Genomic DNA, 14318 nt, shown 5'->3' on the forward strand with positions numbered 1-14318 from the left:
TTGGTTCTGGGACTCTTCAAAGGGACTCTGGTGCAAGCCAATGTCAGATGCTGTCTGTAACTGACTGGGTAACCTGTTTGGTGCTATCAGTGATCCACAGCATGTGGCTCCCTCTGCTGGTCTTGGTGCATGTGAAAAAGACAAAGCTGTGCACTAAGGTCTACTAACACCAGGCCCAGGGACAGCTCAGCAAGAGTCGCAAAGTACCCAGAGATCTACCTGTCTGCAGGCTGTCAGTTAGGCTCTGTCACTTAACGAGCCTCAGGCTGTACTCTTCAGCAGCACTTAAGCTCCACAGGGTCGGGTGAGAGGGATCCTCATGTGTGGGCTTATTGCTTCCCCCAGGGCTGACATTGCATGGAGAGAAATACCCTTCCTGAGAAATATGGCCTCTGCAGTATGGGGGAATGACTCAGCACAGGGATCCTGGCAACTGACTTCTCAGCTCTCTCCTTTGTTCCTTTCTTTTATTTTTCTTTGTCCTGTGGTTTGCTAATTTTCTTTAGTGTTTTATTACAGTTCTATTCTCTTTATTCTTTGCATATCCTTTTGTAAGTTTTCAGTTAGTGTTTGCCATGAACTTTATGCATATCATTCTTTATATACAACTGTCTATTTTAAGCTGATGTGCATTTAAGTTCAAATATATTCTGAAAGAACGGTTTTTATCCCATCTGCATGCTTTGTTTATATGCCATATTTCAGATCATTTTGTTTTGTGTTTCTTTTTACTACTTATTCATTTTGAGTTGAGTTTAGTACATTTGTTTTTAGGCATAGTAACTTTTTAAACGTGTGAGTCACTATATTTATTAAACATTTGTCTTGACCTGTGAATATTTTTTCTTTCTCATGTTTTCTTACTTCTGGTTATAACTTTTCTTTTCTTATTAAAGGAGACCCTTTATCATTTCTTGTAAAGCTGGTTTAATGGTGATGAATTGCTTTACTTTTTATATGTCTGGAAATTTTTTATCTCTTCTTCAATTCTGAGTAAGAACCTGGTTGGATAAATTACTTTCAGTTGTATTTGCCTTTCTTTAATCGCTCTAAAGATGTACTCCCATTACCTCTGTCCTGTAAAGTTGCTGCTAAGAAATCAGCTGACAACCTTGTGGGGGTTTCTTTGTATGTAACTAATTGTTTTCCTCTTGCTGCCTTCAAAATTTTCTCTATGTTTTACTTTTTCCATATTAATTATAATATATCTGGGTGTGGGTCTCTTTGGATTTAACTTGTTTGCAATTCTCTGTGCGTCTTAATCTTGATGTGCTTTCTTTCCAGGTTTCTGTTCCTTTTTCTCTTTCTTCTCCTTCTGGTATTTCAATAATGTGAATGTTTGTGCACTTGATGTTTCCTAAGAGTTATTAAGCTATCCTCATCTTTATAATTGTTTTCCTGTTCTGATTGGTTGATTTCTACTCATCTGTGTTCCAGGCCACTGATTCATTCTTCTTTATTAGCTAATGTGCTGTTGATTCCTTGTAGTGTATTTTTATTTCAATTATTATATTATTTCGGTATGCTTCATTTCTTCGGATACTTTCTAACTCTATATTGACGTTCTCCCCAATTTGCTCTATTCCAATGTCAAGTTTGGTGAGCATCTTTAAGACCATTTTTTAAAATTCTTTACTCATCTCTTAATCATTAGACCTTTTATGATCATTTTATTAGTTTCTTTATTTGATATTCTTTTTTCATTTTGATTGAATTTCTATGTTTGTTTCTATGAATTAGACAAAATAACTATCTCCTCCATTTGTGAAAAAGTGGCCTTGTATAGAAGTGACCTCTACATGATCTGTGTGTGCCATATAAAATTGAAAGTACAGAGGGAGCTGAGTGAATGACGACATTGTCCAGGGATCTGGCCTATAAAACTGGACCAACTTGGAGGAAGGCCAGATATGTGTAGTAATGTGTTGTTGATCTTGCTTGCTCCCTTTGTTTGGAGCCTAATTAGGCTCAGACAATGTATACAGGAACATGCCATGATGAAGTTACAGGTAGGACAGAGCACCTGGATAGAGCCACCTGCCATATCAAGATGGGGGTGGGAGGTATACAATGGCTCTCACTAACACCTTAGACTCAAGAGAATTTCTGAAGTTCAAGGAGAGCTCCCACAGCTCCCCAGTGTTCTCTATATGGTCTTTTTTCACATGTTATTCAGAAAGTGATGTTGTATAGAGCAACCTCTTTGAAGGCTGTGTATTCCAGGTAGTTTGGGCAGCCAGTAGGGGCTGGGTAGGAACTGATGACAGCTGAGGTGCTGGTCTACTGGCCTGTGGCAGCGCCAGGAGTGCATGGTTAAGCCTATTGATCCTGCCTTGTCTTTTTATTCAAACCTAAAATGGGTTCAGGGGCAGTGTGATTGGGAATGCACTGCAGCAATCTTGCAAGTAGGCCAAAGCACCCAGAATGATGTCCCACCTCCCTTATCAAAGTCAAGGAGACATAAACAATGGTGCTTACTGCTGCCTCTGATCTGCTGTGTTCCTGCAGATTCTGGATAAGCACTATGGTATCCTGGCTTTCTCTATTGGGTCTCTTTTTCTTGTCTGTTTCAATCACCTGTCCGTTGTCTCTCAGGAGTAAGTGCTTTATTCAAAGGTGTATATTTCAGTGTGTTTATGGAATGATGCTGCTTATGGAAAGATGCATGTTACACATCCTCCTACACCAGTCATCCTGGATCTCTCCTCTGAGACACATTATTTTTAAAGGAAATTTTCAACAATATACAAAAGTAAAAAGAATTATAGAGTGAACTTGAAGCATACATCACCTACTTTAAATAATTAACAACCCTAGTCAGTCTGGTTTTGTTGATATCCTCACCATAGAATTTTTTAAGTAAATCCCAGAAATTAAAACATTTTCAAAATAAATGTGTCAGTTTATCTGGAAGATAAATAAGATCCTTAAAGATAGGACATGTCACCTATTCCTAAGCAATATTCCCTCCCCTTCTTTTTCTATACCTTCCCTTGTTTATTGATATTAAAGCATTTTTAAATCTCTGGCACTTATTTCTTAATTGTTATTTCATTGTCTCTCTCTCAAAAACCTGAAATGGAAGGCCCTTAAGAGCAGGGCCTTTGCCTGCCTTGTTCCTATTAAACATAGAGCATTAAACAGTGCCTGAGACATAGTATGTGTTCAAGAAGGCAGAGAAGAGAAGCCGGTGGGTGCCAAAATGTTAGCTCTGCTTGCCAGGGCAAGCAACAGTGGAAATGGATGGATGAACATGTACATTGACATTCCAAATTTTTATTTTTTAGTTGCAATAGACATACAATATTATGTTAGCTTGGGGTATACAACCTAGTCATTTGACATTTATATAAACTATGAAGTTATTACCCCAGTACAGATAAGTATATGGTGTAATACTTATCTGATACCATATACAATTATTGCAATCTATAACACCATGGCTATTTTTATAACAAGAAGTTAGTACTTTTCAATCACTTGTACATTTTTAACCTTGCCCCTCCTTATCTGATAACCATCCATTTGTTTTATATATTTATGTGTTTGTTTCTGTTTTCTTTGTTCATTTATTTTGTTTTTTATATTCCACATATAAGTTAAATCATATGGTATTTGCCTTTCTCTGTTTGACTCATTTCACTTGGCATAATACCCTCTAGGTCCATGCATATCATTGCAAATGTTAAGATTTCATTATTTTTATGGCTGAGTAATGTTCATTGTGTATACGTTACACATCTACATTCTCTACTTATTCATCAATGTACACTGGGGTGCTTCCATACCTTGGCTATTTTAAATATAGAAACTTGACCCAACTGAAAAGAAGTAAGAAATGGTGGACCTTGAAAATGACTTCAGGTTTTGTCACTGTGCAGAATATAATCAAACACTGCTACCGTTAAATATTTTACCCTTTGTTCTCCCTTCATGATCTACAATAGTAATATGCTTTGTGTTGATATTTTTGCTGTGTTGCTGACAATTATCTGAAAGAGAAGTTAGGGTGCTTCACTAGGCTGAGAAAAGTTTAGCTAAATCAGAAAGCAGGTCTAATTAAGCAAGTTTATCTATCTAAAGTTCTCACTGGCACCAATCACACGCATGTGTTTCCATCTGTCATTGTCAATCATGAATATGGTTGACACTTCTATTATAGAGAAAGAGTCAATAGCAATATTAAAATGTCTTCTAGTTGATTTCCTTTTGATGTGCATGAATTCATGCACCAGTCCACTAGTGCTATAATAAATGTAGGGGTGTACATATCTTTTCAACATAGTGTTGTGGAATTCTTTGGTTAAATAACCAGAACTCAAATTGCTGAGTCATATTGTAGTTCTATTTTCAATATTTTGAGGAACCTCCACACTTTTTTTCCATAGTAGCTGCATGAATTTACAATTCCAGGAACAGTACATGAAGGTTCTCTTTTCCTTATATCCTGACTAACACTTTGTTGATTTATTGATAACCATCCCTACAAGTGTGAAGTGATATCTCATTATGGTTTTTATTTGCCTCTGACTGGTGATTCGTAATGTTGAACATCTTTTCAAATGTCTGTATATCCTCTTTAGAGAAATGTCTATTCAGGTCCTCTGCCATTTTTTTTAAACTGGATTGTGTATTATTTTGTGCCTCTCATTTCTTAATCACCATACTGTGGGTGTGGGATTCACCTGTTCCACATCCTGAGTGTGGCTATTTCTTCATATCCTTAACTATAGGAATTTTGTTCAGATCATCTTTAGGTGGTTCTCAGTAAAGGTGGTTCTTTATCCACTGACATCCTTTATAATAAAAGGACAATATGCAAACTGATCATAACAGCAGAATGACTGGGAATGAGTGGTCACTATGACACACACTGACCACCAGGGGGCAGATACTCAATGCAGGAGCTTCCCCCTGGTGGTCACTGCACTCCCACAGGGGAAGCTCTGTTCAGCCACAAGCCAGGCTGACGGCTGCCAGTACAGGGGTGGTGGTGGGAGCCTCTCCCGCCTCCTCACCAGCGCTAAGTATGTCCGACTGCAGCTTAGGCCTGCTCCCCGCTGGCAATCGGACATACCCTGAGTGCTGCCGGGCTGCCAGAGGGATGGCTGACTGCCAGCTTCAGCCCAATCCCCCAGGGAGCAGGCTTAAGCCAGCAGGTGGACATCCTCTGAGGGGTCCCAGACTGCAAGAGGGCACAGGCCGGGCTGAGGGAATACCCCCCCCCCCCCCCGAGTGCACAGATTTTTGTGCACCGCGCCTCTAGTTTTTACATGATTTTCTTTCAGACAAAAAAGCCACATCTGTGCAAGATACCATCCTAATGTGCCCAGGAATAAAGACAGAATATCCAGGCCAGTAAGTGCCCAGCTCGGGGATTACATAGGCAGTTGTTGTCATCATGAGTTTTCCAGAATGTGAGATGCCACCTCTGCTGGGACAATGCCTGTCTCTTTCTTAGAGGGTTCTGGGCCACCTTGGCAACCACCTTTGTTGGAGGTCCCCCGGGCGCTCAGGGATCTGCTGAGGAAGATAGGAATGCAGGAGATGTTTTGTCCAAGGGATGGTACCAGTGTTCCTACCAACCATATGAAGCGAAGCCATGCATAGGGTTTATTCTATGAATAAAGAAGAGTGGAGATGGTGACACCAAGCTATCCCTGGTCACTTAGCCCATGGCCACAAGGGCATCTGACCCTGTGCAGGGCTCCTTGCTGTATGGTCAGCCTTTTATACAGAGGTTGATTTTGTAGTGCATGGAAATGAGCTCAACTTACCCATGCTGTCTGCTCCCTGCTGACTAAATGCCTCAGGTACTAAGTCAATACTATGAGAACTGTGGGCTACAGCTTAAGAGCAGGAACTGTATCAATCCGGGCTGGTGGTGACTGTCTGCCCTTTCTGTGTTTAGGAAGGTCTTCATTGAAGTTAGCCTGGACAATGGCATCAGCTTCATCAACAACGATATTAACATCATCAGTGAGGATTGTGTGAGTGTTGGGTCAGGCTACAGCCTCAATCCAGGGCTATGCACATCCCCTTCACGGGAGGGAGAGACACCCTCTGGAGTCAGGAAATGGGACCAGAGACTGTAGGCAGGCCCAGTAAGTAGCTGGTGCTGACAGCCACCTCCCCAGCATCTCACAGCCAGCCCAGGTTTTAATCTTTAATGAGGGAGCTGTTTCCCCATTCAAGTTCGGAAAGTACCCTAGGAGTGCATCTACTAGACCCCTGGATACAGTCAGCTGGCCAGGCCTTTTTGAAACTCTGCTCTCTATCTGTGAACCAAGTATCATTAGGATTGTGGTAGAACCAATTAGAGCTCTGCCCACAAGGGTAGCCAACTTGCCACTTCCCCAGACCCAGGTCTAGTGGTAGGGAGTTCTGGTCTATCTAGATTCCAGCTGGGGTGAGTGGGAGATGCTGGAAGGCTGTGTGCTAGGGACCACAGGTCTAAACCCCTGGACTACCCGAGTCCAACAAATCTAGCTCCAGGCACAGGGGATGTAGACAGTAGGACCAGCTCTTGCCCTGCTCAGTTAGGTTGTGTTCCCATTGCATTGATGCAGCTGGTGAAGGGCTATGAACTGACTCATGAACATCACAGCCCTGGCTTCTGCTCGGGGAACACATGCTGTCATTTTGCAGATGACACGCCCTCCCTTCAGATTCTCCTCTTTTTCCTGCTCCTCAGTGGCCTCTCTGCTAACTCTTTCTGCACTGGGCAGGGAGGTTGTCTCTCTGCTGGTAGGGAAGCCTCAGCGATGTGGGGTGCGGGGACTCAGCTCAGGGAGAGGCACCTGGGGCTGAGGTGCTGCTCCCCAGGTGCTCACTTTTCAGAGCTCCACATCCACGTACCTTAGCCCAGGCGCATGGCATGGGCAACAGACAGAGTTAGGCTAGAGAAGAGGTGACCCTGGGAGGAGGGACTCCTGTGCCTAATTGCCACTGCCCTGGTGTCCTGCGCCAGTTTGTGGGGTTCCAGTGCTGCTGATAACGCTGCTTCCATCCCAGCCGTGGCCTCCTAGCCCCACTGTGTCCACTGCAGATGGGGAAACCTGAGGAGAAGAAAATAGTTGGACAAGGCAGTAGGTGAGGGATGCCTGGTGCTGGTTGCCTGGCTGGAGCCTACCAATGCCCACCGCAAGCCTCTCGCATGTGTCCTTTCAGCAGACGACAACTGTACCTACAACTACCACAACACCTGCCCCTACCACTACCCAGAAGCCTACCACTACCCAACGGCCTACCACTACCCGGAAGCCTCCCAATACCCGAAGGCGTACTACTACCCGGCGGACTACCACTACAACAACCCAGCCACCTCCCCCACCACCACCAGCTCCACCACCACCACCTCCCCCGCCACCTGACCCGCCAGCAGACCCACCACCTGATCCGCCACCTGATCCAACACCTGAGCCAACAACTGACATGCCACCAGACACAACGACTGCCCCACCACCCGCTACACAGTTTATACACATTGCCGACCCTCTATACCTCCTCACACTCATCCCGGCCATGCTCATGTTCCCCTTGCTCTTCTGTTGCATCTGGCGGCTATGCTTCAAGAAGGTGAGTAACTCCTGCCCACGAAGCCCTATGACCAACCCCGGGGGAATGCCGTGCCTGCCTGCCTGATCCCACCTGTGGACAGGTTCCCATAAGCTCCATATGGCCACATGAGCAGACAAGGTACTCTGTCCTCCTCTCCCGGCGTAGCCTGGGCTTCTAAGGAGCCTCCTGCCATGTGATTCCTTCAGGGAGCAAGCCTATGTGCTGCCCTGGCACCTGGGCAGAAGTGAACTCAGACAGCCGAGAACAGGGCAGCCTCACAGCAGCCAGGATTCCGAAGGACTCAGGGGACACTGTGGAGGCTGCCTGTGCTGGCAAGGAAAGAAGTGGTCCCACTGGAGGCACGGGTAGCCCCAAAGGGAGAATGATGCTGGCCTGATTCGCGACTCCTGTGGCAGCTGTGCCTTTGAAAACTAGCCTGGGTCTCTGCACATCTCCAGGGCTTCCGGCATGCCTTCTTCAGTCATTACTAGGGGCCAGGTTGTGCTGGACCCCTGCTGGGCACAAGGGGACACATTGGAAGGTGCCAACGTCCTTGCAGGAGCTCACAGTCTGGTATCCAGTCTGGTAATGGTACTTGGGGCATTGGGGGCAAAATGTCAGCCTCACAGTTTGTGGCAAGTGCCCTTTGTAACCAGAGCAACAGCAAAGGACAGAGGCCGGCTTCAGGGAGGGATTGAGGCAGAGGCACTGGCTAGTTGGGTCTGCAAGGACACAGGCCAGAGTATTGGATAGAGAAAGAGAAAAGCAGAGGTGTGAAAGAGCAGGCAAACCAACCAGAAACAAGCAGGTAAAATCACAGTAAAGGAGGGAGGATGAGAGAGAGAGGAAGCCCTGGGTGCAGGTGACTGTCATCCCTGAGGACTGGAAAGCCAGAGCAGGCTGCGGAGGAGGGCGGTAGGGAAGGGGGGAGGAGGGGCATCTGGTGGAGAGAGGAAGGGTTTAGGCCATGTGCTCTGTGATATGATGGTGAGCAGCTGAGGAAAACTCCCATGTGGGGGCCTCTCCTGGGGACCAGGCTCCTTAGTCTGGCTGTCTCCCCATCAAACCCACAGGGAGCTTTCAATTCCCTTTGCTACCTGAGCAGCCTGAGGCTCAGAGAGGAGACTTAGGGAGGAATGGGCACCCAGGTTGGCACCCCAAACCCCATGTTCTGTCCTGCTGCTGCAGAGCAGGATCCCCCGTCAGCATGGCCATCAGCACACTCCGTGCCTCTCCCAGCTCTGCTTATGTCTCTTTAACCTTCTATCTAGACATTCAAGGAGCCACCCCCAGTGCAGAAACAAGAAAAGGTAAGTCCTGGTTTGGTTCTGATGTTGTCAGCAGCCTGGTGGGCACACTGACCTTGACAGAGGCCTCCTGCAGCCTAGGGGCTACTTCCACTCCCCAACCCACCAGCTCCACCCACCTGCGCAGAGAGCCAGGAGGAACAAGAGGGTGTCAGCGGGGAGGGAGAGCCCCAAGGAGGACGTGGAACTCACAGAATGTCACCCAGACAACCTTGCCCTGCACCCAACACGGCCTGGTCCAGGGCACTGTCATTGCAGTGACAGCCTAGGGGAGCCTGTTGTACCACTGATAGGATCCCAGTGACATAAAGGGGGCTTTTCTTGTCAATTCCCAAAGGAATATTTGCAAGGGCCCTTCCTCAGGACCAGGTGAGCTTTTGGAAAAGGAGCCTTAGGTGAGGGACCTGGACACCCCTGGGGGCTCTGGTGTACCCTGGCTCCATTTCCTTGGCCCCCTCCCTGTGTCCTCCCAGGGCAGAGGCGTGGCTGGCCATGGCCTGTAAGGACTGTGGGGCTGAGGAAGGTGCAGGGAGTCTGACCTGGCACTGAGCTGTGAGGGAGGCCAGGCCCAGGGGAGCACAGGGACGTAAGGGCAGGTGAGCAGGTTGAGGTGGCTCAAACCAATGCCCATATAAAGTAGGTGGACCTTGGCATGGTGTTCTTGAAACTTGGGGCCTGGCATCAGGGTGGGGGAGGCAAGAGTTTGGCACAGGGGAGGAGACTGGCCTCCCAGCACTGGGAGGCCCCTGAGCTGGCTGCAGTGTGACATGGGAGGCTGGATCTGTCAGAGTCAGGTAATGCAGCCCGTCACTGTCTAGTGCTCTCACCCTGACAGCCCTCCAGCACAGCACACAGCCCAGGACCGGGCTTCCCAAGGGCAGTTTGAGGGAAATGAAGGGAACTAGAAAGTACCCCCTGGTCTTTCTGGAAAGAGCCATGTGTGCAAACCCACAGGACTTTGTGTGTGTTTTCCCTGGAGGGCACTCTGTGATGGGGCAGATGCTACTCATTGGTGCGGGATTTCTCCCACAAACGTTTGCTGAGTGGCCAAAAGCTGACAGGTGCGGGCCAACAGGAGGCCTGTGTCTGCCCCCAGGAGCTGCCAGGCCAGGAAGCAGACAGTGTTTTCTCTTTCTAGGAGCCAGAGACACGTCCCATACAGACATGTCCCACAGTGATTGTCCCTTGTTGTGGGTGCCAAGAAGACAGCATGCAAAGAATAGAGGTAAGAGGTCTCCTATGGATGGGAGCTGTGACCAAGACTAAGATGTGGGAGGATAGGGCTGCAGGTTCATGCCCCACAGTCCTGGGCGCCAAAAGCGTGGCTTGTGTGAGATGAAATGTATGGGCACTGGACTTCTGTCATTTGGGTACTCGCCCCAGGCCTCCCCTTGGGCTTAATGATTTCTGTTTCTGGGTTGCAACCGGACCGCCTTGGTTCTCACGGAGGTTGTCATCAACTCCACCAATGACTGGGGTTTTATCGGCCAGCAGATGGATGAGTTAAATCAAATTGAATCATAAACAAACTAGCACAGGCAGGGGGAAAGCTCTCAGCCAAGTGCCTACCACCATTGAACCACCCATAAATGCCAGTGGCTCCAACTGTTCTTGCAGAAGTCCCCTCAGGAGAGTGTGGGCAGAGCTCACTGCATGGTCCTGGTGATCCTCTGAGTTGGGGTGCTAAGGGCCCCAGAGAGGAAGGGCCTGAAGGGAATGTCCTTCTCCCAGGAAGTGCTGTGGTCACCCTGGGAGGAGAAGGCAGCCTGGCAGGGGCACGAGGTGACAGGGAGGGAGAGGGCAAGGCCCCATTGACTGGTCAGAGGAAGAGAGACCCCCACAGTGTCTGCCGGGCTCTGCTCTTCTCTCCCACAGTTCTGCCCTGTCCCTGTCAGATCTATTGCTTCTTCCCTGAGATTCAGATGTCAGCTGCAGGGCCAACCCTGCCTCACCCCCTGACAGTCGGAGGGGGGCACGGAGAAGCCACACATACTTCAGGCAGGGCTGTGGCCGCTTGCCAGGACCTTGTACTACCAGTTCACAGGCCTGCTCTCAGTGACCACCATCCCCCTCCCCCAACACACACAGGAGCTGCCTGGCCCCTGCCCCAGATCTAGGCTGCACTGATGTCCCAGGAAGTTCCTGATGACAGAGTGCTCACAAGCCATAGAGCCAAAGGGAATTAGACCTTCTGGAGGCAGCATCCATGCCTAAAGCTTCCTCACAGCCACATCTGCTTTTCAGGACAAACTGGACATCTTGTGTGACTTTGTTCAAAACTACAACCAGGTGCCATTGATGTGTTCTAAGCCCTGGAACAAGGTAAGCAGGAGCATGGGGTAGGATCCTTGCTTTATGCCCTTGACAGTTGGCCACTGAAATTGTGGGTCAGAGAGGTCTGTCTGGGCATCAGCCAAGGGAGATGCTCAAAGCGTGGAGAAAGGGGTCTCAGGAGCCTCTCCTGCCAGTGCTGGATGTGGCACCACTTACTTCCCATGCATTGTGGTCTCAAGAGTACCAGGAAACTCTTATCTAGAGCATTACCTCCCATGTGCCAACTTAAATACAGGAAGGCAAACAGCAATTTCTCTTGGCCTCCCAGCCCATAGACCCTCCCCTCTGACCACTGACCTGTGAGTCTGCTGGCTCCACCCCATCCACTGAAAGTCTCCTGAGCTGGTCACTCAGGGCCAGGAGTGGTGGAGAGCATGGTGTCACCCTCCAAATGTTGTTTGAACAACACTGACTGGATTTACCAGACAGGGAATATTTCCTCTTTGGATCATTGACATGAATTGTGATAATTTTCCTCCTTAGAATAAACATAATGATGGTAAATTTTTGTTGGATCTTTCACATGGGACAGCTGGGATCCTAAGAACTTTACATGTTTTTCTACGTTACTTTTGCCAGCAAAAGTAGGTATTAATATTTTTGTTCAGTTTACCAAGGGGACTGATGCACAGAGAGGCTGAGTGACTTGTCCCAGCTCACAAAGGCCGGGAGAGGCAGAGCTGGACTCAAACCCGAGGCCTGGCTCCACCCTTCTCCCTGCTCTGCCCCCTTTTGAGTCAGTACTTCTGATCTAAGGAGGTTACCCCTAAACCGCCAGAAGGCTCCCCTACTCCAGCCTGGGGCCCAAGGAGAGTGGTGCTCCTGCCTCACCAGGCAATCACCTGCCTGGGCGTTGAGGTGCTCAAACCCTTTGCTCAGATGGCCCAGGGAGCCTGGAGGATGCTCTAGTCCCCAGGGTCTGCAGTGAGGGCTGCATGGCCACATCCAGTGAACCCTGACTCTCAGTGGATGGGCAGCTGGGCATTTGGAAGCTCTGGGCTGTATCACACTTATCCCGTTCTAGGAGGCCTTGGGTGCTGCAGCCTCCACAGCCTGTCACCCATCAGACGGTGTCCCTACTGCCATTGTCCTATGGGCCTGTGTCCAATCTAAGGACCTTGGAGATTGCTCATCCCTTCAGCACACACTCATTTAGCGAGAATAGCAATGCTGGGTGGCGGGGGCTGTAGGGCCTCCCTCATCCTTGCTTCCCAGGCTCTCGGTCCAGGAGCAGCAGACAAATTCCAGCAAAGGGAGTGCAGAATCACAACACTAGTGCTGCCCTGAGAAAGCAAGACAGAGTTTTGATGCCTGAACCAAGGCCCCAAGGAGGAGCCCTGGCTGGATCCCAGAGCCCATGGAGAGGAAGGGCATCACAAAGGTTCACCCTGTGGTCCTCGTGCCTCCTGACTCCCACCCCCTTGAGCCAAGAAGACCACAGGCTCTGGTGCCCATTCCAATGACTTCTCAGGGACATTCTTTCTCTTCCCTACAGGGCAGGTGCATGGACGTCACTCTAGTGAACCCCCACTGCACACAAATGCCCTATGGCCCAATGGCCTGCCTTGGACCCAACCAGGACTACTTCTTCCTCAACAGCTGCTGCTCATGGTGTCAACACCGCCCTCAGATACGCTCCCAACTTCCCTCCAGGATGCTTCCGCTGATCCCTCCCACTGCCCGTGCGCTCTGCAGAACTACCTTGTCACTCCCATCCCATAGGCAACCTCTAAAACATTAAACAGCTCAGAATATTAAGAGCGCTTTGTGTACTGAACTGGACATATATTGAGTCCCGTGCTGAACATTGAGACTTGGCTGAAAGTCAAAAGGAGTCGGATGTGTTGCTGATTAGCATGAAAGATTATTAGCAGGTGAGCATTGCCCTCTGTGTGAGACATACCCACCAATACTACTCCTGCAGGATAAAGCACCCTGGTGTCCTGTGAATGTAGACATGGATGATTCCCACAGCCACAGCCTGGTCTTTGCTCACCATGGACAGTCATACCTGGGGTTTCAGTCATATTCAGGTCTTTGAAAAAAATCCCAAATCATCTTTAACATATAAATATAATCCAGTGTCTATATTCACTGGCTTTTACTAAATCACTTAGGCAAGTTACTTAATCTATCCGTGCTTTATTTTCCTAATTGAAAAGTTGGAGATAATGGTGTCTCCTGTGGCCATGAGGCTGGTGGTAAGTGCTACAATGTGCTCAGCACAGGGCCAAGACCCCTAGTAAAAACTCAGGTGCCAGTAGCTAAATTCTTCCCTCCCTGCCCCAGGGAGGAGGAGGATATGAGCTCAGAGACATGAAGAGGATTTTGAAAATCCCGGGCCATGCCTGGCTGTTTACCTCTGCACACCAGGGTGTTGGCACACATAAGCATTCACAGGAAGGAGGGTGCTGACCATATGGGTGTCACATTTGGAGCCCACCCCCATGTTACCCCAAGAAACCATTGGAAAGTGTCTTGGCAACTACTGCTTCTTCAGAAATATTTTCCTTCCTATACCCCTAATATCACTCATGATATGAGAGAAATCAATGATGTTCACCTTCCTGACAAAGCTGGGCAAGGAGTTTCTATAGCATTTTATCGTGTGTGTGTGTGTGTGTGTGTGTGTGTGTGTGTGTGTGTGATTACCATTAGGTTTATGTAAAAAAAAAGTTTCATATATAAAGTAGTCCTTTTTTAATGCAGCTAATCTCCTTGACCCTGTACAAATTTAAACCATTGTTGCTTCCTTTTTATGTTTATGTTGTTACAAGTTATTTATGTTGTGTGTTCATGGTCCCACTTGTAGTTTTGTGACTTTTTGTTCTTTATTTCAGGTAGAATAACCCCCTTGAGTACTTCCTGCAATGGAGGTTTTCTGGTGGTAAATTCCTTCAGGGGTGTAAGGCTACAAAAGTCTTTATTTCTCCTTCATATCTATTGGCTGGAAATTTCATTCAGTAGTTTGAATATTGGGTTCCACTCTTATCTAGCTTATAAGGTTTCTGCTGAGAAATCTAATGATAATCTAATGTAATGGGCTTTCCTTTATGGATTACATTCTTTTCCCTGGATGCCATGAGTATTATTTCTTTGTCATTAATTTTTGACAGT

General features: G+C 47.8%; 1 protein-coding gene across 1 annotated transcript in view; it reads left to right on the plus strand.

Moving 5' to 3' along the window:
* Positions 1-12942, plus strand: part of LOC139021563 (anthrax toxin receptor-like) — a 108394-nt gene extending 95452 nt beyond the window's left edge. Inside the window, exons 11-17 of the mRNA XM_070431949.1 lie at positions 5289-5358; positions 5912-5990; positions 7174-7578; positions 8832-8870; positions 10006-10092; positions 11112-11189; positions 12697-12942. Of these exons, the coding sequence (XP_070288050.1) occupies positions 5289-5358; positions 5912-5990; positions 7174-7578; positions 8832-8870; positions 10006-10092; positions 11112-11189; positions 12697-12942 (1004 nt within the window). The remainder of the gene's footprint in view (positions 1-5288; positions 5359-5911; positions 5991-7173; positions 7579-8831; positions 8871-10005; positions 10093-11111; positions 11190-12696) is intronic.
* The last annotated feature ends 1376 nt before the right edge of the window (positions 12943-14318 follow it).

Source organism: Myotis yumanensis, unplaced genomic scaffold (genome assembly GCF_028538775.1).
Source record: "Myotis yumanensis isolate MYYU_CA2020_CCGP unplaced genomic scaffold, mMyoYum1.0.hap1 SCAF_13, whole genome shotgun sequence".
Lineage (NCBI taxonomy): Eukaryota > Metazoa > Chordata > Mammalia > Chiroptera > Vespertilionidae > Myotis > Myotis yumanensis.